The sequence below is a fragment of the Heterocephalus glaber genome, unplaced genomic scaffold, assembly GCF_053883595.1.
Source record: "Heterocephalus glaber isolate CG9 unplaced genomic scaffold, H.glaber_assembly_v1.0 deba00001645, whole genome shotgun sequence".
Taxonomy (NCBI): Eukaryota; Metazoa; Chordata; class Mammalia; order Rodentia; family Bathyergidae; genus Heterocephalus; species Heterocephalus glaber.
The window spans coordinates 279,622-305,135 of NW_028258398.1; the positions used below are offsets into that span (position 1 = coordinate 279,622).

Consider the following 25,514-nt stretch of genomic DNA (forward strand, 5'->3'; position numbering starts at 1 on the left):
AGGCCCTCAGTCTTGCCCTTGCCACCAGCTGCAGGAAGCTTTCCAACGGGGTCCCTCCATGTACACCAATCTCTAGTGGCCTCCACTGGCCCCCTGGACCTGGGGCTCTCGACAGGGAGATTCTGCCCCACAGGGTACACATGGCTGAGTCGAGAGGGCTTCTGTTGTCACACGTGGCAGTGAGATGTTACTGGCACCCTATGCCGCCCGTGGTGCCTGGGGCCAGGACACACAAGCATCAGCCCAAGGCCAGCATCGCCCAGGGTGAGGCTTTGTGGAGGCCAAGGCCAGATGTCAGCACGGAGCACGGCCTCTTAGGGGTCACCTCCTCTCCTCCCCATCCTGCCAGGCCAGGACCACACCAGAGCTGGAGTGGGCTGCCAGAGGCTCCCAGACTCAGCCCTGTGTGGCACCTCGGGAGACCTGAGAGGGAGGTGCTATTGCTATAAACCCCGCTACCACACTGGCACCTGAACAAACCAATTTTAGTGTATGTGCTGCCAAAGCGAGCACTGCACTTGGAACACACCAAACTAATGAGCCCCAACACAAAGCGCTTAGAAGAGGTCCCAGATGTCATGATCCACAGGGCGCATTAGTTTCTATTATCATTCCCCTGCCCAGCCTCTGGGCCTTAGCATGTCCTGCTCCCTCTGTCCTGAAGACTTGGCCTCCCTTTTGCCATCTGGGGAAATTGCCTCACCTTCAAGACAGCCTGCCTCTGTGAGGACAGCCCCATAAGGGAGCAGTTGTGTCATCCGCCCTGTCCCCATGTTCCTTTCCCCTTTAGGGTGCCTAAGGTGCTTGTTACCGTCTAAAGTTCTCCCCACCAGCCATGCTTGGGTCTGCTGTCAGCCGCAGGGGCTAGGAGGAAAGGGAGAGGCATGGGGGAAGTAGCCACACTTCCCTCCTGGGTTATCTCCTGGGGAGATGGAGATGCAGGGATCCCTGGAGGCCCCAGAGGCCCAGCCCCAGACTACCAAAGGGACCCCAGAGGTGTCTTATGTGGGACCTGGATGCTGAGCTCCCCCCACACAGCCGTGCCTAGGCTCTGCCTTTATGCTCAGCCAAACTCCTGAACACTGCCTTCACCAGTGGCCAAATTGAGCACCACCATGAAGGGCACAGGGACCCTGTGTGCACCCTGCAGGATGTGCTAAGGAAACTGGACCTCCTTGAGTGATCCCTTCCAGAGATGCACACTGGAACGCAGTTGTGATGAAGCATCAGGTGGACAGACCCCAAGAGTGTAGCCCAGCTGCTTTTAAAAACACCTATGTCGGGGCTAGAGGTGTGACTCCGGTAGAGTGCTTGGCTAGCATGCTGGGGCCCTGAGTTCCTCCTGCCACACTGCCAAACCAATCAAACCAAACCAAACACTGCTGTCAGGAAACAAAGCAGACCTCACAACCCACAGCAGTTCCCTCCTTCCCTGAGCCCAAATCCGGAACTGCCAGAAAAGACATTACTGGGACCATTGGGGCATCTTACATCACACAGCAAAAATGTTCGGTGTCTCAAGTGACAACTGTATTTCAATCCTACAGGAGGATGCTCTCTTCCTAAGGACATAGGCTGAAGATCACAGGCACAGCGCTGGCACAAGAGCAGGTATTCAAAGGGCTCAGTGTGAACCACAACAGCTTGGTACCAGCTACTAGGGGCAGTAGGGCAGTGACTTTCAGTGCTGTACTTCAGCCTTCCTCCTGCTTGGAGTCATTCACAGCTCGGGGATGGTGACCCTCAACACAACCCATCTGACAAGGAGGATACTGGCTCAGGAAGGCTCAGGCTCCGGCTGGGAATGTAGCTTCTGTTTGTTGACTCTTGCTTGGTGAATTCCCGATTCTAACGTCGTGGAGTGGGCAAAGATGCCAAGTGTGCATGGACGCCAGCCCTGCCAATGTCTTTCAGCAAGAGCCAATGTGGTGCTGGCAGAAGCCAGGCTCCAGGCGGCTGGCCGAGGGCTCTAATGGAAGCCCAAGAACTGGTGACAGGGTTGCTCCACAGATTGCAGCTGCGACCAGGAGGCTGGCCGGGCAGCAGAGCATGTTTTATGTGGGAAGGAAAAGAGGGGAGCACACAGCCCAGCAGTCTGCTCCTGGGGCCCCACTCGTGGGAGCACAATGACATTCTCAACCCCAGAGCTCTCAGCATCCCTGCCCTTGGGCACAAAGGTAAAATTTTGCTTTTCTTTTCTTGGATTTCCAGAAGTCTACTGCCAAACGGTGTCAGGTTCCCTTCTGTCTGGGCAGACACCCAGTCCTTCAAGGGACTGGGAGGAAGGCTTCTGCACGCTACAGCAGTAGATGGGGCAATGTATCACAGACCTGGCACCACTCAGAGGCCACACCTGGCAGCCTATGTTTGAGACACTATCCTGTAAAAATAATCCATGTTTCTAGTCTCTCTTGACATACTGGACGATGTAGTGACACTGTGGCCATTGAAGCCAGGAATGGTGATGTGCAGCTGAGTGGCGACCACCCCTGCAGATACACCAGACCTTGGCGCTGTACCACTAAGCTTCCTGGGGCAGACGGGCCAGGAAAGGGAGGTGCCTCACCTTCCAGGCACTGGGCATGTGCTGGGCACTCAAGATTGGCTTGTCACCCACTGCACCAGCTAGAAGCCTGAAGCTCTGAAGGTAGAGAGACACCTTGGACGCCCTTCACAGTGGGCCCTGGAAGGTGAGTGTGTCAGGGGAAGGCAATCTGACTCTCAGTGGAGTGGCTACAGCCAGGGAGGGATTTTAACATAAGCAGTTGTTGATTAAACTCCTCTTCCTTCAAACAAAATACAGAAGATGCCATTCTTGGGGATGGAGGGGGTGGTTAGTATAGACACTGCATGTTTATACCAAATGCAGCCAGCCAGTCATCTGCAGCTGGGCCTGCTGTGGCTGCAGAAGGGAAACACTGCTGCTGATCTCAAAGGCTGCGACCTGATCCCAGGCATTCAACTCCTTCACGGAGTCCAGGAGGCCCAGCTCCCCTGGCTGGTGGTGGCAGGAAGAATCATCAAGCAAGCAAATGCAGGAGGCTGGTTGTCACAGAGCCCCAGTCCCATGTGCAGCCTGCCTGAGGGGAAGCCAGCTCACATCAGGGTGGTGGTGGTGGCAGGGGACTGGTTCTGGGTGGGAGGAAGTGCCAAGACAAGGCATCTTACGGGACGCCTGGCTCCTCCACCTACCACATGAAGCCAGGACAAGGTGAGGTCAGCGATGGGCCCAGCTGCATGCCTGGGTCTCCAGTCCCAGGCTCCCTCCCTGTAATGTGGGGAGGGGACATAAGTCCATGGTCCTCGGCCCAAAGATGGGTGCAGTCCTGTAATAGTCTTAGAGATGTGCCTCTAACTTGCAGGCATGGGAATCCACAGTGGTGGATGGATGGGTGGTCACTGTGGTGACACTCGGGTCCAACAGGAATGGCCCATGTAGCACTGCTGTGTCCTTTATGCTATGTGCTGGCTGACTCAGACATGTTCTAGGAACATAGGGGCCCCACCTGTCCTCAGAGCCCAAAGCAGTGTCCCCTCCTTTGGGAAGCTGCTTTGATACCAGTCTTAGCCAGGGGCCCTGAAGTAAGACCTTGTGGCCTCGTGTACCATGCCACACAGCACAAATGTGGCTCACAGTGCATAAACATGTAGAAGACCATCTGCATAATGTCACCCTTCTCACAGTGACGAAGTGAACACATCCCCACCTTCACAGGGAGAGGTATCAACCTCCAGGACCTCAGAATATGGCTGTGGTCTTGAAAGAGGGCACATTAACATGAGGCCACTAAGATGGATCCTATTCCTGTAGGAGACTGGTGTCCCTGTTAGAACAGATGAGGACACAGGCACACACAGAAGGAGACCACATGCAGACACAGGGAAAATGTGGCACCCACAAGCCAGGGACGGAGGCCTCTGTATGAACCAGCCCTGCCAGTCCCTGTGAACTCGGACCACCAGCCTCTGGCCTAGAGCAGGGATGCCTGCTGTGGGCCCAGCCCAAACTGTGAGGGAGCAGGGGCTCTGGGGGCTGGGCACACTTAGCACTGTGGACACACAATCTGCAGTGAACTCATGGAGCTGGGCGCCCAAAAGCTAGCGCTGAGTCTGACACTGGGACAAAGGCTTGCACATGGAGGAGCAGGTACGTGGTACTGGAAGGCTGGTGAAAGGAAGATGGCCAGTGATGCCAGGCCTGACAGATGAGAAGGGACCAGCAGGTGACTCCAAGTGCTACAGCCCTCCTGACTCTGACCTGGACAATCAAAGCCCTGCGGCCCTGGTCTGGGTCCCTGCCCCCACGCTGGTGAGGGACACACAGAGTGCTGCCTGTGGGTGGCCAGCATAGGCTCTGCACCACCTTCAACTCCACGCCAGCATCCAGCAGGAACTCTGACACAGGGGGGCCTCTATAAGCAGCACCAAAATCCTGGTGGAGGGGTAAAGGTGCCACTGGTCCTGGGACACAGGGTGACAGAGTGTGCTGCTGTCTCTGCACATGGTGCAGGATCCTGCTGGAACCTGAGTCTTGGGGACGGGTGGGAGGCTCACAGGGAAAAGCCAGCTGGCAGGGTGGGAGCAGCCCCAATGCGTCCACAGTAGCCTCCCTGGGGACGAGGGGCAGACTGAGACACTGGCCACCACTGACTGTGCCACTGTGAGCAAGGAACCTGTCCCCTCCCCTGTGGAGTGGGACAGTGCCACACGTGGCTGTGGAGAGCTGGGTAAAATGGTGGTGATGGTGGTGGTAGTGGCCAGGGCTGGGGAGCAACCCTGCCTGTCTGGTTTCTGCACAGAGGGCCTCTGCAGAATGGTCAGGAATGAGTGCTCCGGGTTGGAACCCGGGTTCTAACACTTACCAGGCAACCTGAGCCCCAGCTCCTGCCCTGTAAAGGATGACCCAGTGCTGAGGGCTGTGGAGACAATGCCGGGGTAAGGGACAGCCACCTTTGGGGGCTTACTGGACTCCTCATCTTGAGGGCTGGTGAGTAGTAAACCAAAGTGCCTGTGGGTCCTCACCTCTGGGTAATGATTCTACAATTCTCTTTCATTTGTGTCCCATCTGCTTAAACCGCATTAAGTTGTGACCAATAATAATTTAAAAGGTTATTAAAGATCCCCCAAAGCCGATCACCCTAAATGAAAATCAGCAGGAGCCACAAGCTCTGGCAACCTCACAATAAGACCAAGCTCCTGACTCACAAGGAAGGTGCTTGGCCCCTGGCATGAGGGTGGCACCTATGGGTAGGACGGGCATTGGTATGGCCCTTACTGGGCACTGTGGCTTTGGCTTCAACCCAGTGAGTGCTCGAAGCTCTGTGCCTTGGCATCTGCATGGTCACTTGATGGGGAGAATGTGTCCAGGAGGATGTGGGACCCACGGCTTTCTATACCAGGGCTGGGATCCACCCACCTTGTGCCGAAGTGGGCACCCAGGGCAGCTTCTCCAGAGCAGCTGGCAAGGACCCCTGTGGAGGGTACCCACCATGCATCTAGCCATTGGCGGAGCCGGCGTAGGCTGCAGGGTTTTAGAGGAGAAAGTTGCATGCACATTTGCCTCTTCTCCCAAAGCGAGCGACTCAGAGCTGGAAGGGGTCAGGAACAAGTCCCCTCCACTTGTCCCCTAGCTCTTCTTCAGTGGAAAGTCCCCAAGATGGGGCTCTTGTCCCCCTGCCATGTAGGGACAAGAGAGGGCAGGGCCTGCGGACTCAACCCATGGCTCTCAGGATACAGCCACACAGGTAGGAGCCTCGTCTGTGCCCAGCACTTTCCTCTGCCCACTCTCTCTCCAGCAAAGCCACTGTGGGGTCCTGACAACACAAGGACTCCGAGGGGAGCAATTCCGGAAGTGCAGGCTTCCTAGCCCTTCCTCCAGCCTCTAACTGTTTCATTCAGATAGTGTTTGTTTTAATTACAGGGTGAGACAGAAAGGGCCCAGTGCCCACAAACCCAAACAGTGAGAGTCAAAGCGTTGACTGTCACCTGGCTCTGCAATCCCTGCTTGGCCCTGCAGGCATCTGACCTGCAACCCCAGGTATGGGCGCTACAAGGGCACCCGAGGACCTTGTCTGTCTTGCCCCAGCCCAGATTGCTCTGCAGAGTGCAGCCCTGCTCCCCACCCTGAGGAGCCTCCGAGTATGGGATCTGGCTTCCCTGCTGCCCTGCAGCCCGCCACGCCCTCTCCTCCCTGGCACAGGATGGCTCTGGCTTGCTGAAGACGCTTTCACAATGAAGGCTCCTCAAAAAGGTTAAAGGGAGGCACTGGCAGGAGGGCCAGGGAGGGATGGAAGGTGGAGGGTGGGATGAAGGAATCTGACCAGCGATGTTTAACAAGAACACCACAAACAGGAAACAGACAACTAAGAAGGCAGCTGACCTGCAGAGGAATGTGAACTCTGGTGCACCATGCTGCCGCATCCCTTTTCCCTCCGCCTGCCTGCCCTGCCTGGGAGTACACCCAGGCTGCCTCCTCCTGCCTCCTACAGGGATACCCAGCCCTGAGAGTGCCCTGGCCAGGGGGAGGGGAGTGAGTGGAGACCAGCATGGTCCTAAACCACCCAGAAGGATGCAGAGGGGTCTCCTCCCTCTGCCTGGGACAGTGCTTTTGGAGAAGGGTGACCACGAAGGCACCTTGAGGCCCCCCACAGGGCCTCCTTCACTGAAGCACACCCCAGCCTGGCAGAGTGGTCTAGGAGGTCTAGAAGCTGGCCCGGCTCATCCCCCTCCATGTTCCCTGGAGCCCAGAGAAAGGTTCCAGGCTCTGGGCACAGTGCACACCCAAGATGAGGGGACCCACAAGATTCTGGGGTGGCTGAAGGGAGGACTGTAGAAGCCAAGGGGCAGTGGGAGGGTGGACAGGGTTTGGAAGGCAGAGGATCTCGCAGCAGCGTTGTGTTGCCTCCCAGCTCTGCCCCAGCTTGGTGGAGGCCTGGGAGTGCAGTCAGACAAGGACAGCCCAGTGCCACAGAGAAGCAGGCCCTGGTGGCCTCGTGGTCCGGCCTCCCCGGGAAAGGGCAGTGTTGTCTGTGGCCTGGGGGCTTAGAGAAGGCTCCAGGGAGGTCACAGTCCCCTCACTTTTGCATGGAGTCCTGCTCCCTGGCTGGGCTGGGACACCGCCCGTCTTTAGGGAGATTCCCCATGGACGCCACATTGCTGTGCTGACAGAGCCCCCTCACCGCTGCCCCTGGCTTTCATGGCCAGCCTGGAGCTATGACACAGAGGACAGGAATGGTCCGGGTGACATTGAGGGGAGGCTGACAGGGGCTCACGGGGAAATTCTTCAACTTGACTGTGTTGGGAATTTTTAGTAAGACAATGCTGGGAACAAAAGATCAAGGATCACAGTGCGTGGACGTGAACATTTCCTCTGTCACTCCCACGCCTCTTTTCTGTGCATGCACGCATAATACACATATACACACGTACACATGTGGTGTGCTCACTGTCCGTCCCTCCCACCACCTCAAGGCCTGGCGCCTGGCAGACCCTCTGTAAGATGCAAGTGGTATCAATACTTGAGTGCCCAGGGACCAGTGCGGGAAGAAACCCAAGGCTCTGTCCCCTTGGCCCATCGGCATCCAAGGTCAGTTTGACCTGGAGGGAGGTCCTCTCACTGCTGAGAGGTCCTCCCCCATGTGGGGCGCTGCTGTGTGTGCCAGGCTGAGTCTACACTGTCCTGTGGGATCAGCACTGCATCCTCACTCACAAGGAGCTGGGCCATGTCACGCCCAGAAGGGGAAGCGGGAGCTCAGACTCTGACCTTGACCCTGCTCAGGCCAGATCCTGATCCCATGTCCAGACTCCCAGGATGCATACTGGAAAGGCAGGATCAGTGACCTGAGCCAAGCAGCATGTCCTGGAACCATCTCTGCCAGTCTCCTGTTCCCTGCATGGTGCCCTGGAGCTGGAGCAGACAGTGCACTTACCAGGGATATGGACCTTGAACTTGCCGCTCTGGCCAAAGGCGCTGTCGATGACTCCCAACTCCCCTGTGGACAGGTGCACCTTGAGCCCCACGAAGAGCTGGATATTGGTCTCCTTCTTGAATAGAGAGCGGCCAATCACGCTGTAGTCGTCCATCGCCTGTGCAGACAGCAGGCATGGGCAGAGGAGGAAGGCATCAGTAGTGTTTGGATCTCCTGTGGGCCCCGCACGCCTGCTGTCTTGCTGCTCCTCATCTCTTTGTAGGTGCCTAGGCCAAGAGGGGACACTATGCTCGTGTGTGAAAACACGGCAGGGCCCGGCCTGACTCTGCATGAGCTGTACTCATCTGGGGGCTTCTCCTAGGCCTCTTCTGCCCTGCTGGGCCATCTCGTGTTCTCACCAACCCTGCTCTGTAGGTCCTCCCTCCCATGGCAAACTCAGGCCGTGCTGATGAGCAGCCTCCCACTGGGGACTGCATGGAGATCACAAGTGCACAGCCTCTGCCCTATCCACTCCGCCCTCCCGTGGGAAGCCATGCGTGCACAGGAGCGAGTGGTGTATGTCCTCTGGGGACCACGCCGGGACCACACAGGACAAGCACAAGTGGCCCTGGGCATCATGTTCTGGGTTAGACAGCAGAGTGCAGAGCAAGGGAGGGCACGCTGCCATGCCATACCAACAAGGACAGGAGTTGGAGGGAAGGAACAGGGAGCATCCCTCCTCATGCCCGGGGACTTTCACTTACACCCTCTCCACTGCTGACCTTCGAAATGCATGCATGGATGAAAACATCCACAAGGCAACCCTTCCCTCTATGCTCTGTGGGGAGAGTACAGACTCCTTCGGTCACTTCTGGTCCATGAGGACATCTGCAGCGCCACTCCGAGCCAGGCAGTCTTTCCAGTCATGTACTGGGCTGCCCCAGAGAGCTGCCACTCAGGGCTTTGCAGAGCTGCCCCTGTACCCCAGGCCCACAACTTCTCTTTTTGCTGCCACATCCCCCAAACCAGGGCCTCTGTACCTCCTGGCTACCCCAGCCTGTGACACTTGTCTAGCTGCTGTGACCCCTCAAGGGCAGGAGCCGGGACTGGCTTGTCTCCATCCACCCTACAGCAAAACATTCACCAGGCACCAGAGCAACTGGCAGGATGCTTACGGCACTGTCTCTGGAGCCAGACTCCGCCTTCAAACCTAGTAGCTGTGTGACCCGGGCAAGGTGGCTAGCTTCTCTGTCTCTGAGTTTCTCCAGTAGATTAAAATAAAGCCAAACACTTGGCGGGGGGTCTGGCAGTCAGTGGAGCATGAGCTGTGGGAGGGTGAGCCAGCCAGCACTGGCTGCCATGTCCCAACATAGTCACAAGGCCTCCCGAGGGGGACAAGGAAGCTGACCCAGAGGTGGCATGAGCAGAAGACAGGGTGCTCCAGGCCCCCAGCAAGCCCCAAAGCGATGAGGACTAAAGGGCACAGGGTTCAAGACTGGGAGAGCCACACAGGTGACAACATAAGCCCGAGTCTCCCTACAGGAGGCGATGTGGCCGGCGGCATAGGGTGGCTTTGGCTCCTCTGGAGAGGGCGTCAGTGGGGACAGCAGGGACAGGACAGAGATGGGGCCCGGGCTGGAGAGGGGGATGGGTCCAGATGGCAGGGAGCAGGATGGCCATCAGAAGGAAGGGTCCCTGGGTAGAAGCTGCTGTCTGCCCCTCAGGTTTCTCGATGGCTCGACACCTAGGGGAGTCCACAGGGTGACCTACGAGTCCCAAGGGCTGACAGCTGCTCAGTCTGGCCCTAGGGCAGCTACACCATCAGGAGGACGCCTGGGGACATCCGGGAGGAACTGTGCTTGAGGGGTGGCCAGACTCAGGCCAGAAGGAGGCTGGCAGAAAGGGTGCACGGGATCCAGGTAGCGGTTCTGAGAGCTACATCCACAGGGCCACCACTCAGCTGGAATGGGCAGGCTTCTCGTGGCCCTGGGTGACACATCCCCCACTCTGGAAGCCTCCACCACCTTCCTGGTCTTGACTTCCGTGTGTGTGGCCTACACCCACTGAGCTCAGATTTTTAGAAACTTATATACATTTCTCATGGAAGGAAAATCTCAATACTAAAAGAAGCCAGTAACCACCTGCCAGAAAGCCAGTAACCAGAAGTACAGCCAAACAGACCTTGCATGGAAGCCTTCGTCCATGCTGACCCTTGCTGTTTTCACCAACGGTGGTCTGTGCATGCCATGTGCAGGGTCAGGAGACAGCCGGGGAGTCGCCCAGCAGGCGGGGCCGAACCTCTGCATGAGGACAGCTGTGTGCGTCAAGACCAGCTCTGTTCCAGGGCTGCCAGAGGGGCTGACAGCTTCTGCCCAGCTGACCAGGAGCAAGTGGGCACTACTGCACTGGTACCCCAGGCTTGACTCTGCACCCAAGGGCATGGGGCCTCTGCAAATCTTGGGCCAGCCCTTGTGAGTAATGACAGCACACTGGGCAGCGGAGGCAGCTGGTGGCCTCCCTCTGTCCCCTCCCAAGGTGAGGACCCCTGGCACCCAAGGGCTGGGCTCTTCTCAGCCCTGGAAGCATCTTGTTTCTACACAGACTTGGCCACAGGCCCCAGATGGATTGTTTTGAAAAGCAGAAACTGTCTCGTTTACCCTAAAAACCTTTTGGAAAAACATAGCCTATTCTATTTGATTCACAGAAGCAGATAAAAGGTACTTGCATTCCTCCTCTCCCCAGTGATTGATGAATTGGATACAAATGATGATAAGAATAATAATTTCCACTCGCACAGCCCTTTATAATTCACAGGCCTTGTTCCCACACAGGGTCTCCTCGTCCTTCAGGACTCAGCTCCAGGAGCTCCCCCAGGGCCGCCCCAGCGGCTGGGTCTGTGTGGGGCTCTAGGAAGGAAACACAGAGCTGCGGCAGGAAGATGCACCCATATGGCGCAGGCTGGGCCTTGCCTGGCTTTGCTTGCCTCTGCCCAGGGCTCCTGCCCGGTCACCCTCTGCAGGCAGTCTGGGCCCTGAGCTGAGCTGGCCTGATGGCTCTGGGGTGCTCCCTCCTGTCCCTACCCAGCCCTGTCCCATGGGCCACCTGCAGCAAGAGAAAGGCCTCCCTTAGCCCAGCCCCTGCTGACTGGGCTCCTCCTCGTGGCAACCCTCCATCCCCTCACCTGCAGAACCTTCGTCCCTTTTGCAGAGAGACTGGAGCTAAGGCCGGGAGGAGGTCTGAGTGGGCCATGTCACTCAAGTTCAGCAGTATGGCAGAAGCGAAAGCCCACGCCCACCAGGCCCAACACCAGTGAGGAGCAAGTGAGGTGGGCTCACCTGGGCTGCAGCAGCAGCCAGGACGCTCGAGCACCCCTTGGGGGCAGAGGAGGGGGTCCCAGGCCCTTCCTCGGCCCTGGGGTCATGTCTGACTGAGACACAGACCTGCCTCCAGCATCAGGAGCAGCAGGAGCCCAGAGTCCACTTAGAGAATCACCTTCTGAATGGACTGGGCCGGGGTTCTCAGCCGGTCATCCTCACGGTCTTCCTATCTTCCCACCAGCATCACGGACCCTGCCCTGACCTGGAGTATGGCTGTGAAGTGGCCTGGTGTGCCTCCCAGTACAGGCAGCAGTCAGCTCCCACCTCTCTTGGTCTGGACCTAAATGTCCCCAAGGTCTCCAGTCTTCAGAGGTGGGGCTTCTGAGGGGGTGCCTGGATCCCAAGGGTGCCAGCCTCACAGGCAACCTCTGCACAAGCTCACAGTGCAAGAATATGCTGTGGGAGTGGGCTGGGAGGAAGAGGTCACAGGTTCCTGATTCATCTGGCTCTTCCTGTCCTCTCTGCTTCCTGGTCTCCCTGCTGTGAGCAGCTGCCCTCTACCACACCCTTCCACCATGCAGTTGTTCCTTGAGCCTGGTGACCATGGACTACAGCCCAATATCATGAGCCAGATAAACCTCTCTTCTACATTGTGTATGACAAGTGTTCTGTCCCAGCGACAAGAAGCTGACTGAGGACAGACACTAAGAGCTGCTGTCACCTGTTGCGCCCAGCACAGGGCCAGGTCTAGGCCTTGGCCTGGTGACCCTGTGGCCACAGTCTGCCTTCCTTGCATTCTACCTTGCTCCTGTCTGACCACCTGTCTGCCCTCAGATGACCACCTGGCCAGTGCCACTTCCTCACATGTTCTTCTGTTCATGGCTCCCCAGAGGCCTGGGCTACAGGGGGGCAGACTGTGCCTTCTCAGCCACCTCCTCCTCTGCGGTATCCTCTGCCCATGAAACTGGTGCCAGCTGTCCCTCCGTGAGGGCCTGTGTGATGCTCAGTGAGTGGGTGGCTTGGCCCTGGCCCCTCTGCATTGAGCACCATGCTGGTGGCCTTGTGTTTATTAGCAGCCTCAGCAGTGTGTACCTGACACATGACAGCAGGCATACATAGTCCAGAAACAAATTCTCTGGCAAGTTTAGATGGGCCATACACCCGAGAAACCTTCCACGCTAGCTAGCAACCGTGCCCATCACCCTTCGTCTCCTCATGCCCTCCCTGCCCATGGTCCACTCTCCTTGTCCTGCTGGGGACTGCGTGACCCACCCAGGCTCTGCTCTGACACACTTCCTTCAGACAGCCTCCCCCACACCCCAGGACCAAGGCTGAGCCCTCCTGGCCTGAGACAGCCACCCTGCCTTACCCCTGCCAGTTGCTCTGGCCACACTCTGCCTGGACTGGGTGTCTAGAAAAAGTCTGTCCCCAGGCCCGGCCTCACACAGCCCTGCCCGACACGAGTCCCTCTGAGCAAGCACTCTCCGATGGGTAACAGGGTGGGTCCAAGGGGGAGAAGGAGAGAGGGGAAGAAGAGGACCTCTTGACTCTTTGGGGTAAACCTTGGCTGCTCACTGCAGTGGAGGTGTCTAGGGCACAGGACACATTTGAGAGTGAGCTGACCATGAGGCCCTGGAAGCACACACCACAGACATTGTGCCTGTGGGTGGCCAGGACCTGCCAGCCTGAGCCTGGGTCACGGGCAGGCTACCTGTGCCCCAAAGAAGCCCTCAGAGCCCCCTGCCCACATCTTCCTTGCCCCTCCTTTCTTTAGATTACAAAATATTAACTTAAGAAAGCCCAATGGATGGGCCGGGGGATTTAGCTCAGTGGTTCCGTCGCCTGCCTCACAAGCGCAAGGACTCAAGTTCGATCCCCCGTACCTCCCCCGCCCAGAAAAAAGCCCACTGCAGAGATAGCAGAGGTCCATCTTTCCCCAAGCCTGGGTCTCACAATGAGGGCAGACTAATTTTATTAACTCCAGGAAACTTCAAAAAGCTTCAGAACTTTCATGCCAGACAGTGACGACCCCGGAGTTAGTTTCAGTGCTAAGTAAACAAAGGATGAGGCCGGGAAGCCAGGGCTCCTGTGCTTATTTACATTCCCCTGTGACTTCGAGGGGCAGCGAGCGGGCACCGGGCTCTGTGCTGTGGCCAGTTCACTGACCTACATGACCATAATATCGTTCTAAGCACCCGGAGGAGGTAGGCGTGAGGGGCTCCCTCTTGCCACCCAGCCTTACATTCCCACTGTGGCTGGAGTGGGGGTTCAGAAAGGGTTCCAAGTTCACAGGGAGGGTCCCCATCACTCCTGTTCTTGAGCTTTATGGCTTGGCCAGGAGATGCAACTGCACTGAGTGAGTGCAATGTCCCCTCCCACAAACTTCTGTGTCTTTGTGCCCATCGGTGGGGTCAGGGATGGTGAGGCAGGGAGCGGGAATTTAGCACACAGCAGGAGTCCCGTGTGCTCCCTGCAACTCTAAGGGCCCCACACTGTCACTTCACAGCAACACATGTGTCAGTGTGGCACTGCAGGTGTGGCCATCCCTGAGGGAGGGGAGGCTGGGGGTCCCCTCAGCCCACAGCCCATGGAATGGGTCCCCGGCCATGTCAAGGGAAGGCACACTCACGGCAACCTTTACTCTTCAGAAAAGCCCCCTTAGAGCTGGGGACTCAACAAGGCCAAGCAGCTTGTTGGAAGTCATATGGCCCATCCTGATGCAGCCTGGCAGGCGGGAGCCTCTCCTGCTGCCCAGGACTCACACGGGTCCTGGCTCTGTCCATCCGAAGCAGGGGACATGCCCAGTGGGGGTCTCTTTTCTTTGTTCTTTGGGCTCCCTGAGCTGGGCTGTGGCTGGGGACACAGGAGGCCTGTAAGTCCAGCCCAGGGGCCTCAAGCAGCCTCTTCCCTGCCAGCCCCAGCTTGAAAGACCCAGGGCCTGGAGGAGACAATCCCTGAGCTCAGGGACTCTGAGGGGCTGTCTGGTGAGGAGGCCGGGAGGCCGAGACCTCAGGAGACCTTTGGCGAAGCCAGGGGCTGCCATCTGTCCTCCATGTCAGGTGAGGCCTGGGGAACACAGCTTAGCTTTGTAGGTACTCACTGCTGGGGTTGGGGCTGGGGGCTCTTCTCCAGATCACAGAGCAAAAGGAGAGAGACCCCAGAGACCCCAGGGCAGCACAGCCAACAAGGAAGCTCTTCGGAGGACAGAACAGTTGGAAGTTTGCATTCCCAAATCAATCATGGTGACATCAAACCCAAGGAAAGGCCTGTGGGACTTGCTCTGTGGTCCCTGCTCCTGGGTACAATGCTGAACTCTGGCCAGCCCTGCTAGCACAACAGCCCCACTGGGGACTCTCTGTGTCTGCATGGATAACTCACTCTCTCCTGGCCTTTGAGGGGAGGCAGGGAGCTCCCCAGAGCAGTCAGTCGCTGCACAACGAAGTCCAGGCCTTGCTTCCATGCCAGGCGAGTCCCCATTGCCCCCGGCCTTGGAGCGGGGACTTGGCTTCAGGTGCACATAATTATGTCATTACACGTGCATCTCTCTTTCAGGGCCCAGCTCCCAGGTTGAAGCTTGGGACCTGCCTAAGGTCTGCAGTGATCATTCTAATTCAAATTGGAGAAGTGGCACCAAGGAGGGAAGGGAAGCCGGCTGTGAGCAGCACTGAGCAGCTTTGTCTGCCGTGCTCCTAGCAGAGTGAGGGTGGAAAGGTTCCCCGCTCCTCTGTCTCATGCAGCTCCATGGCCTGGGGCAGGGCCCCTCTGAGCCTCATGGGGGTGGGGTGACTCAGGTAAGCACAGCAAACCCTCACCCCTGACTGGAGGAATGGATCTCAAGAGAGCAGATGTCTCTGTGTGAGAAGCAGACGTGCACAATGGAGGTGGAGCAGCAGAGCCCTGCACAGCCCACGGGACAGGGCTGGCTTGTGGCCTGGCCACCGTGGGGCCTAGATAAGCCACTCCCTCCCAAGCTCAGTGTCTTCTTCTGTAAAAGCAGGACCACAGCATGGACCACCCTACCCCTAGGTTGCTGCTGTAAAGTAACAGTGTCCCCAAGGCAGGAGCATCCGCCTCACCGCAGGCCCCAGTGGACATCCTAGAAGGAAATCAGCTTCACTTCATTTCATCAAATGGTCTCCAGAGGCCCAGAACCTGGGGATCCTCCCTGGGGTGGATATAACCCATGTCCTGTCCCTACACACTGTCAGACCACCATCTACAGACTGGGGCTCCCCACTTCCTCACTCCCATGGTCCCTGTTTTAGTTCTCTGTGTGCCACCACCACCCAGGTACCACCGGGGATGGCTCCCAAAGGTGCTGCCTATCCATGGAGAGGAAGGGGCTGAACTTTTCCAGAGCACTTGCTCGATGCCAGGCCTTGCTCCTGGCCCTTGGCATAGTTCAGAGATTTGGGCTCCAGGACGAGGGACATGGGACAGGCCAAGAGGGCAGTAAGGCCCAAAAGGCTCCAGGGTGGGGGGCAGCAGGACCAGCCTAGGCCAATGAAGCTCTGCTGGGGTAGGGGCAGGTAGCATGGCAGTCTGTGCCCTGGGCTAGCATGCTCCCTGGTGCCCCAGGCACCTGTGACAAGCCACCAGCAGTGGAAGGGGCAGAGCCAGGAGCCAGAAGGCAGTGAGGTACAGACTTCAAAGCTGCCAGTGCTCTGGGTGGCATCTGCGTGTTTATACTTGGTTGGGCACAGGCCACAGGCTGCTGTGGCCCAGCCCTCAGGTCTTCTGGACCAGCACCAGGGGTGCCTGGCCTGCAATAGCAGGCACAATTGGCTTGACTCCCATGTGGGGGCAATGTCTTGTCACCTCTCCAGCCAGGAACCAGGTACCTGTGCCATGAGGAGGGTGCAAGGTAACAGCGATGATGACACCCTGTGGACCCATGACACCCTTGTGGACCCAAGGGTCCAGTCAGAGCCAGGTATAGCCCTTAGCTGTCTACACTTAGGCTTCTCTTCCTTGTCCTGCCCTATGGTAGGACAGATGGCTCCCATCTTCCCTGTAAGGACATGGTGCTGGCCCTCTCTCTTCCAGCCGGGTCTCAGGGCCAGCATCTGCCATCCCACCTTTCTGCCCATCCTCTACCATTCCTTGGGTCCCCACTCCAACTAGGGGCAGGACAGTGGCCATGTGCTACATATGCTCCTCATCTGTGCCAACTGGAAATAAGGGAAAGGAGCCTCATCAGGAAGAGCTAGCAGGGCCACCTTTGTTTTATAAAAAGTGACGTGGGTTGGGGCAGACATGCTGCCAGGGGCAGGGGGCTGTGGAGAGACGGGTGAGAGGGTAGGCACCTGGAGTGGAGGTGAAGAGGGTACCTTAGGTGTGCGTGCAGGCAGAAGGATGCCAGGGACCCCAGCAAGCGCTGCAGGCACTTCCTGTCCTGTGCTCACACTGGTGCTGAGGAAGGTGTGGCTGTCACAGATGGACAAACAGTCCCACTGAATAAGCGATGGCCAGGTCCCAAACCCTACAGCTCTACAGACAAACCAGGCTTTGGGGGCAAGGTAGGGCTTGGGGCTGTGGAGGGGCAGCCTCTGTGGGCTCCTCTGTCTGTTCCATGCACCCCTGTGACAGGACAAAGGGCCTATGCATCAGGCCTGCCCTGACTGGCTGCTGTTGCCCTTCCCCATGGCTCAGGGCCAGGCGCCACTTGGCCTCCATATGTTCCAGAAGCAGCCTTGGCCTGGAGCAGCCACCCTCTCCTTTCTCGCCTGTCCCTTGGCATCTGACTAGTGAACCTTTCAGCACCTCTTTAGGCCTTGTGCTGAGAAGCCCACTTCTTCTGGCCTGGGTGGACATCACTTTCTCTCCTGACCCCACAGCCCCTACATGGCCCTCTGACAGGGACCCTTGGCCCTGAGCTCACCAGAGCAAGAGCAGGTGGCTGAGACGCCAGGGACCCTTTGGGGACATGGCCCATGGCCTCAGGCCTGGCTTTTATATACCATTCAGGCCTCATCATTTTTGCCAGAGCTTTACAAATCTGGACTATTATTTACCCAGTATTTTTCTTCACATATGCCTAAGAGGGAAAGTTTACATGGAACACTAATGAGAAAAGAAGAATTCCTAGTTATAGAAGAAGTTAATGTAAAAGTACAGACAAACAAAGAAGAAAGAACTGGCTCCTAGTCTGCACTATTGCTATCAGAGGATCTGAGTCCCTGCCCAGTTCTCTTTCCATTAAAAAGCTGGTAACACAAACAGGAGTTCCACACACCTGCCAACCAACCTAAAGCTTCTCTGTGATGTAATTGAAGTATGGGAAGAAACTGAAAAAGAGAAAAAAGTTGTTATGAAGGAATTCAAGAATATGTAAGAGTTTGAGAATCTGCCATAACCACATGAAAAGTAATTTACTCTCTGCTAATTTCTAAGCAGAGGAGATAAGAAAGAATATACATGTATTTTCATTGAGAGTCATCTCTACATATCTATCTAGAAATTCTTTAGTTCTAATCTTTAATGGTTCATGATTTTTACTTTTAAAAAGCTATTACAGCTACAAATGCAACAACAGTGTAAGTTCCACAAGGGCAAGGATTTTGTCTTTCTTATTCACTGTGATTTCTTCAGCCCTTAAAAACAACACATATAGATATTCCACTTTATGTTTCGGCTTTTGTTTTTTTGAGACAGGGTCTTGGTATGTAGTTCAGGCTGGCCTTAAACTCACTATGTAGCCCTGGCTGGTCTTGAATTTGTGGCAATTCTCCTGCCTCAGCTTCCCAAGTGCTGGGATTACAGGTGTGCACTCAATATTCCACTTTTTTCTGGTGGCCCTGGGGATTAAACCCACGTGCACTCTACTACTGAGCTAGATCCAGAGCTTTTTATTTTGAGACAAGGTCTCAATAAGTTGCCTGGGGTGGCCACAAACCTGCATCCTTTTGCCTCAGCTTTCAGAGTAGCTGGGATTACAAGCATGTGCCACCTCACCTGGCTCTGGAAATAATGTATGGATAATGACTAAATGTTCCACAGACATACAAAAAAAAGTATGCTCTGTTCAAGGGATGTTAAAGGCCTATATTTAAAACTCAAGCTTACTGGTTATATTATGCCTCTTTGTCCTTATCTAGTGGTCTGGTGGACCTATCTGCCTTGGGAATATGTATTCTGACGTGCTTTGCAGTAATTATAATTCCAGGTCTTATCAAGTTCCCTGGATTTTTACCTTTGGTATATACAGGCTTATAACTATGCTTCTGTCACCACATGATTACCCTCTTTACCGTGGTTAGGATTTTTAATCTTAAGTGCCCCTCTGTCTGATTTTAACACAACTCACGCTTTCTTTGTGCTTATAGTCTCCTGACATCCTTTTGTCTATCTTTTTATTCTTAACCTTTGCTCTTTACAGTAAGTGGGTTTGTTATAAATAACATATAAGTAGATTTTGTGTTTTAACCCAATCTACCAGTTTCTGTATTTAAACAAAAGAATTTGGCCATTCACATTTAGTGTAATGAGTGATGGTTAATTTTTCGGTTACTATTTTTCTGTTACTATTTACTAACATTGTTCCTGTTTTCCTTATTTTTGCTGGTTTAATCAAACTTATTCCAGTTTTTCCTCTGTGAATGTGAGAGTTCTACACTGCTTCTATTCATAGTTTCTCTCTGTGTTCAAATTCAGATACATAATTTTATCTTTTTACTTTTTTGGGGGGTGAGGGGTTTGGCTTTCTGAGCCAGGGTCTTGCTATGTAGCCCAGGCTGGCCTCAAACTCCAGGCCATCGTCCTGCCCTAGCCTATCACGTGCTAGGATTACAAGCGTGTGCCTCTCTATCTTTTTACCTTAAACAACACAATACCAACTACTACTTCCTTCACCACCAGATGCTCTCCCCTACCTCTCCCCCACCTCTCCCCAGGAAGGCCAGCCCTTTAGAACACCCTCATTTCTTCCTCTCTACCCTGGATGTCTTTACCAACAAAAGCTTCCTCACCCACAACCCCATTCCTGAGATGCAGACTACTTGAAGCTGCAGATGATGACCAGAATTTTCCTTGTGGAATGCTCATCCTAGCTCAAGAGTCTCATTCACCATTTAAACCTGGGGGTTGGCAGACGACAGCCAGGGGGTCAAATTCTGCCTGCTACTTGTTTTTTTGTTTTTGTTTTTTTTTCCATACTGGGGATCAAACTCAGGACCTTGAGCTTGCGAGTCAGGTGAGGTGCCACTGAGCTAAATCTCCGACCCCTGCCACTTGTTTTTGTATGAATTCTGAGCTAAGAGTGGTCCTCAGATTTTCTAATGGGTTGAACAATGTCTTTTAAAGAGTATTTCATGACATGTAAAAACAATATGAAATTCAAATTTTAGTGTTCGTAAAAAAAGTTTTACTGGATAGTGCCACATATTTATGTACTATCTGGGTTTCTTTTGTGCACAGTGGCAGAGCTGAGTGGCAGAGACAGACGGAGAGAGGGAGGGTGGAGCTTGGGAACTGTGAGCGACGGCAATGTTGTTTGACTTTGAGGCATCTCACCCAAGCACAGTGCTGTCCTTCATTACCACTGCACACCTGTCACATCAAAAGTAAGGGCAAGAATGGGGCACCTCCAACGTCACACTGTCAAGGCTCAGTGGGACATGGATTCTGGTTTTAGAGACTCACAGGGCAGAGCACAGTGTTGTTATTAGCTGAGCTAACAGAATACAACATACACTGACATCACAATATTCCCAACTCACAGAAACACAATGGTCAGAAAAATGGGAAAACTTATAACAGTGTATCTCATCATTGCAGACACAAACATTTAGAAGTGAGAATCGGGCTGCAAGCCCAAGTAAGTTTCTGAGTGGCTCATTTGTTGGCTGAGCAAGGAAAGCCATTTACCAGGGTAAGTTAATTAAATTGTGTTTGATTGCAGCAGTTGGAAAAGTATCCAGAGAAAATAAGCTCATTGAAGATTATTAGATTTGGGGAAAGAACAGTTAGTTGCTCAGGCGTGGCCCATGGGCCATCATCTGGTCTGTGAAATGCCAATGAGTCTAGCCGCATCTGGTGGACACAGAACATGTCATGGCGAGAGGCGCAAAGCAGGGCACAGGTCCTGGAGGACACGACAGGGGGCTGGAGAGGCGGCACTGTCTCCATGCCAAGTGCTGTCCTCAGCAGCATATATTTACAGCATCCTTTTCTTTTTTTTCTAGACATTACTACCAGAAGCAACAACTTACTGTTCATTATCCACCTCTGCTGTGAGCACAAGAACTTTGTCTCTCTTGTATTTGCAGTGCCTGGCATCAATGGGAGCTCAATAACCACCTGACTACAAGTGAAAGGAGCCTTTTTCCACACAACAGGTGCAGAAGGCCTGTGCCTAGGCTGAGCCAGGTGCACCCTCCTCCATCATGAACTGAGGATAGCTCAAGAGCCGGGGCCTAAGCTGGCTGTGCTCACAGAGCAGAGTGGGCTGGGAGCTGCTGGCAACCCAACCTCCCAGACCCCTCTCTGCACAGAGGTGTGCCCAGGGAGTTAGTTGGGGCCGTGGTGCAACCCAGGAACTTCTAGAGACACCAGGCACACCAGGAAAGATGAGCCAGGACAGCCACACCCAGTGCCAGCCTGATATTCAGCCCTGCCCACTCCCAGCAGCCTCAGGTGATCCTGATGGCCCCTCTGCTTCCCAGGGATAACAGGGCCTCAGGAAAGGGAGATCCAAGCCCCAGAATCTACTGTTGTGACCCTTAGGTTTAAAAATTGGTAATAATAGAATTAAGCACATAATAGGAGACAAATATGGATCTTGGGCCCTTACATCCAAGCCCATTTCACCTTCCCCTCACCGCCCAGTGCAGCACAGAAAAACAGGTCCAGGAGCAGTGAGTCCTACAACCTGCCCAGGTTTCCATGGAGAGGTGGGGATGTTTGACCCAGTTGGCCACACTGATCTGAAGCTCTCTGGGCCACCTGGGCCTGCTCAGAGCAAACAGGGCCACCCCAGAGCCATGAGCCTGCTACCCGAGAGCCTTGCTGGGAAGTCTCCCCTCTGAGGTGGGAAGTCACCTAAGCAAGAGACAGTGCCAGACATATGAAGCTGCCTGTCTGCCTTGGGATGAATGAGTGGACGGAGGTGAGGTGGCTGCTCAAGGCACATACATAGCTGATACCTGGTTCAGGGAGGCTTTGAGCCTACACTGTGGGACTCTGAATTCGATGCCTTACCAACCTCACCAGAAAGAAAGTTCTCCACCAAGGAGACCCCAGCTTCTCAAGGACAAAATCTCTTGACACGCTGGGCAAGGTTTTGCCTGATACAGTGGAAAGACAGCACCCCAGAGGTCGTCAGTGCCTTGGTCACCTTATGACCTGGACAACTCACTTCACACCTCCTGGGCTTCTCTTCAGTCTGGCTGCCTGTGAGGTGGGGACCTGGTGGCCTAGGCTCAAAGCAGGAAGATGATTTACTTTCACTGAATTTCTCTCTGTTGAGTTCAAATTTTCTGTGTGCATTTATAATTGTAGGGGGAAGTGACAAATTGGAAAAATATATACATCTGAAAAGTAATCCCCTCCTCAGAGTATTATAAGGGTTAAAAATAATGCATGCAAGACTGGGAGTGTAGCTCAGTGATAGAATTCTTGCCTAGCACTTGTGAGGCCCTGGATGTAATCCCTAATACTGATAAAAGGTGTGTAGCTCAAAAAGGCACCCAGTAGGTACTTAATACATACAGTGGGGAAGCAGGGGAGGTGGGGGGTAGGAGGTCTGCTTATTCCTTCCCCCGGCCCAGAGGGGAACACATGGGCTAGAAGCCACCCCTGGCATCAACTAGGGCCCAAGGGGCTGGGCACCCCTGAGCTTTCCATTCTTGCAGGAGTCTCAGGAACCCCCTCTGTCCTCATGTAGGGCTCACAGCGCCCCAGGCACAAATCCACAGTCCTTCAGGAGGCTGGCCCAGCTGGAGGAAGCCTATGGCCATCAGGGTCACAGACATGGGGTTTGGTCACCAGTTCTGTGAACTGCAAGTCTAGGGCTCGTGGGCCTCCCTGGACTGAGCAGAGAGGGGCTGGGGTCCTTGGTGTCCCCCAGCCCCTCTCCACTGTCTCTGGAGGCCTGGGTCAGTGTGGAAGTCTGTTCAGTTGTTCCTCACAGACACCCTCTCGGCTCTCAAAGGAAGCAGCTTTGCACCGCCACGGCCAGGCTTGAGGGGCAGCTAGACCTGGAGCAGCACCAAGAGGAACATGGAGATTTTACTACAGAATAATTACACTCCACAATGCTGCTAACTGATCAAGCTACACACACGAAGCACACACACTTGATTACCATCTTCAGTCACCATCTTGAGGCTGTGCTGAGGCTAATGGCCCCGGGCAGGCCCCACCTCCTCATGGAGTGTAGGTCCTCGGTCCTGAGGGTGTCGGAGGGATGGGAGAAGAAGAGGATAGGACCCGGGGAAAGAGAAAGCCTCCCTGGACCAGCGGGTGGGGGATCAGAGTCCAGAGAAAGAAACAGGCCAAAGAGGCCCCTGAGTACCCACTCCTGACGGCAGACACTGTGGCAACTGCTGGGGGCTGGGAGGAGGGGCTGCTTCGTGATCCCGTGAGGACAGTAGTGCTTGCTAAAGGTGGACCCTACTGGGGTCTCCAGAGCCCTGGGCTCAGAGTTGACAAAGCCCAGTCAAGTCCCAGGACCACCCACAACCATCCCTGCCCCACTCAAGTCACAGGCAGGGGGCAGTTACAGGGGACGGTGAGGTCTGGTAGGCACAATTCCTGCTCAGAGTGCAGGACAGATAAGCATAGGTGCCCATCAGGAGGTGACTCCAGCTCTCGGGACTGACTGTGTGTCACATCTGTCCTAATGTCAGGCCCGTAAGCTAAATCTGCATCAGGGACAGTGAATTCAAGGGACACCAGCTGTTCAGTGACCACAGCCCCCACCTCTGTGTCACCTTCCTGACATCTCTCCTCTTGCTCTCTGACCCCTTCCCTCACTCTGCAGGAAAGGACAGACCTGGCCTGGTCTGTGCCACAGCAGTGTGCCCTGTGGACATGGGCAGCTGGGGGACACACACGTAGCCTTCCCGCCTGATGAGGTGCAGGGCCACCGAAGGCAGGAGAATTGGGGCTGGGTTGGCTGCCACGTGATACCAGCTGCAAGAGAGGCCAGGCCTGCTGAGCTCTGCCAGGACCCTCACCACAGGGATCAATGGAGGGTGGGGTGCAGGCCCTGGGTCTGGGGGACAGAACAGAGGTCGCCTCACACTGTGGAGGGTGGGACAGGCAGTGGGCCACTGGATAGGGCAAGCTTACCCGCTCCACGAGGCCGTGCTTTTGTTTCAGCTTGTACACCTTCAGCAAGGGCAAGATGCTCTCTGAATAGCCCCTGTCCTCCAGCCCACGCAGCAGCAGCCCGTGGAAGGCCAGCCGGCACGTGTTGGCGTGGATGTCGGCATCCAGCCGGGAGCCGATGACTAGGCTCAGCCGTGGGCAGGTGACGGGCTTCTCAAACTCCACGAGGGCCCACTGCTGCCGGGGGTAGCGGGCCTCTGCAGCCTGACCCGCCTGCTTGTCGGCCTCGTCACTGTCTGCTGCTGCTGGCATTGAGTCCTTGCACAGGTACTGCTCTTGGAAGAGGTATTCTTGGGAGAAGTCAAACGAGTCCAGCACAGGCTCTCGGTCAAAGCTGTCAGGCGCAGGGCTGAAGAACAACAGGCGGCCCATGACTGTCTCATGGCCCACTGTGATGTGGAACTTGGCCTTGGTTTGCAATGGCCCCCGGAAATATGAGATCTTCTCCACGGAGATGATGGCCGCATGGACGGTATGCAGTGACTCGGGGGCACACACCAGCCCACGCTCCAGCAGCTTGGGGTCAAACTGGGTGACACAGATGCCCAGTCGGTCTCCCTGCATGGCTGAGGTGACGGGTGTGTGGAACATCTGCATGGATTTCACCTTCTTCACCACCTGACCGGGAGCAAGAGGGACAGCATGAAACCAACAGGCCTTGGGGCTGTATTGGCTCTAGCCCAGGACACCCCCGTCCCTGTGCTCCTCCACATTCATCTGGCTCCTGACCTGGGGAGAGGACACAGGGCTGACCAGCTGAAAGGAGGCTACCGGCCACCTGGACTCTTACTGGACAGAACAGGCCTCGCCCTGAGGACCGCCACCAAGGAAGGTCAAGGTCTCACCCTGGGCTGCCTTTGTCCCTCCATCCTCCTGCTCCCCACTCTGTCCAGGTTCCTGTCCCTCCCACTTCCCTAGCCTTCTGCACAGGCACTGCTGCCCAGCCCAGCCTCCTGCATCCCCAGCCTGCCAAGCCGAGCCCTTCCCCTGTAATGCCCAGTTCAGGCCGCTGCTCTGGAAAGCGTGTCCAGGCCCCAGTGGGCAGGTCTTGTCCCTGTCTCCACAGCGGCCCCCCAGCCCTTCTGAAGGATGCACAGCTGGAGGCACGGTCACTGTCCGACCTGCACCTATTGCCTGCCTGCTGGCCGCTAGACTGCAGGGCAGTGGGGTCCCTCTCCAGCTACGCCATGCATATTTCCTCAGGACCTGATACGGGTGTCGAGCCAGCCCCACTCCAGGGGAAGGAACAGAGCAAGCTCAGTTCCCGAGAGCTTAATAGCTAGAAGCTGACAAGGAAGTGATGGTACCTTAATATGGATTTGTATCAGTAACAATCACATAACATGTAGCATATCTAGCATACACCATGAGAAAACAGGACAGGATGTGCCACAGAGCAGGCCTGGGGCCTGGACAGTGCTGGCATCTGCTGATGGAGGTAGGGAGGCCTCTGCAGAGGCAATGTCTGAGCATAAGAAGCAGCAGCTTGTGGAGACCCACAGCAAAAGACTTCGAAGAGGAGAAACCAACAAGGGCCAGGCCTGGAGGCAGGAGAAGTTTGCTAAGGCCAAGAAATAAAGAGGCGGAGGGCTACTGCTAGGGGGAGGTCAAGGCCTGGGTGTCTGTGCAGCCCCAGCAGGGCTGCTCGGAAGTCACCCAAGAGTTTAGGCAAAGGGGTAACTTGATCTCATCTCAGTTTCTGCAAGATAACACTGACAATGGCACCTGGCAGATTTCAGCTTCCATAGCCTGCAAATCAGGAACAGACACAGAAAAGCCCCTAATAAATGCTCAGGAGGTAGATGAACATTACAACTTCGATCTGCTCTCTGAGATGAAATAGCATTTTTACATTTCTTTCTTTCTTTTTTTTTTGGTACCGGGGATCGAACTCAGGTCCTTGTGCTTGCAAGGCAGGTGGCAGAACCATTGAGCTATATCCCCGGCCCACATTTTTACA

The 25,514-nt window shown here is 55.3% G+C and overlaps 1 protein-coding gene across 8 annotated transcripts in view; it reads right to left on the minus strand.

The window, feature by feature from the left end:
• Eefsec (eukaryotic elongation factor, selenocysteine-tRNA specific) overlaps positions 1 to 25,514 on the minus strand; it is a 219,997-nt gene that overhangs the window by 28,617 nt on the left and 165,866 nt on the right. For all 8 annotated transcript variants that reach the window (XM_087196940.1, XM_087196943.1, XM_087196941.1 and 5 more), the window contains exons 5-6: positions 23,516 to 24,172; positions 7,929 to 8,085 (exon numbers count right to left, since the gene is read on the minus strand). In XM_087196940.1, coding sequence (XP_087053066.1) covers positions 7,929 to 8,085; positions 23,516 to 24,172 — 814 coding nt within the window. The remainder of the gene's footprint in view (positions 1 to 7,928; positions 8,086 to 23,515; positions 24,173 to 25,514) is intronic.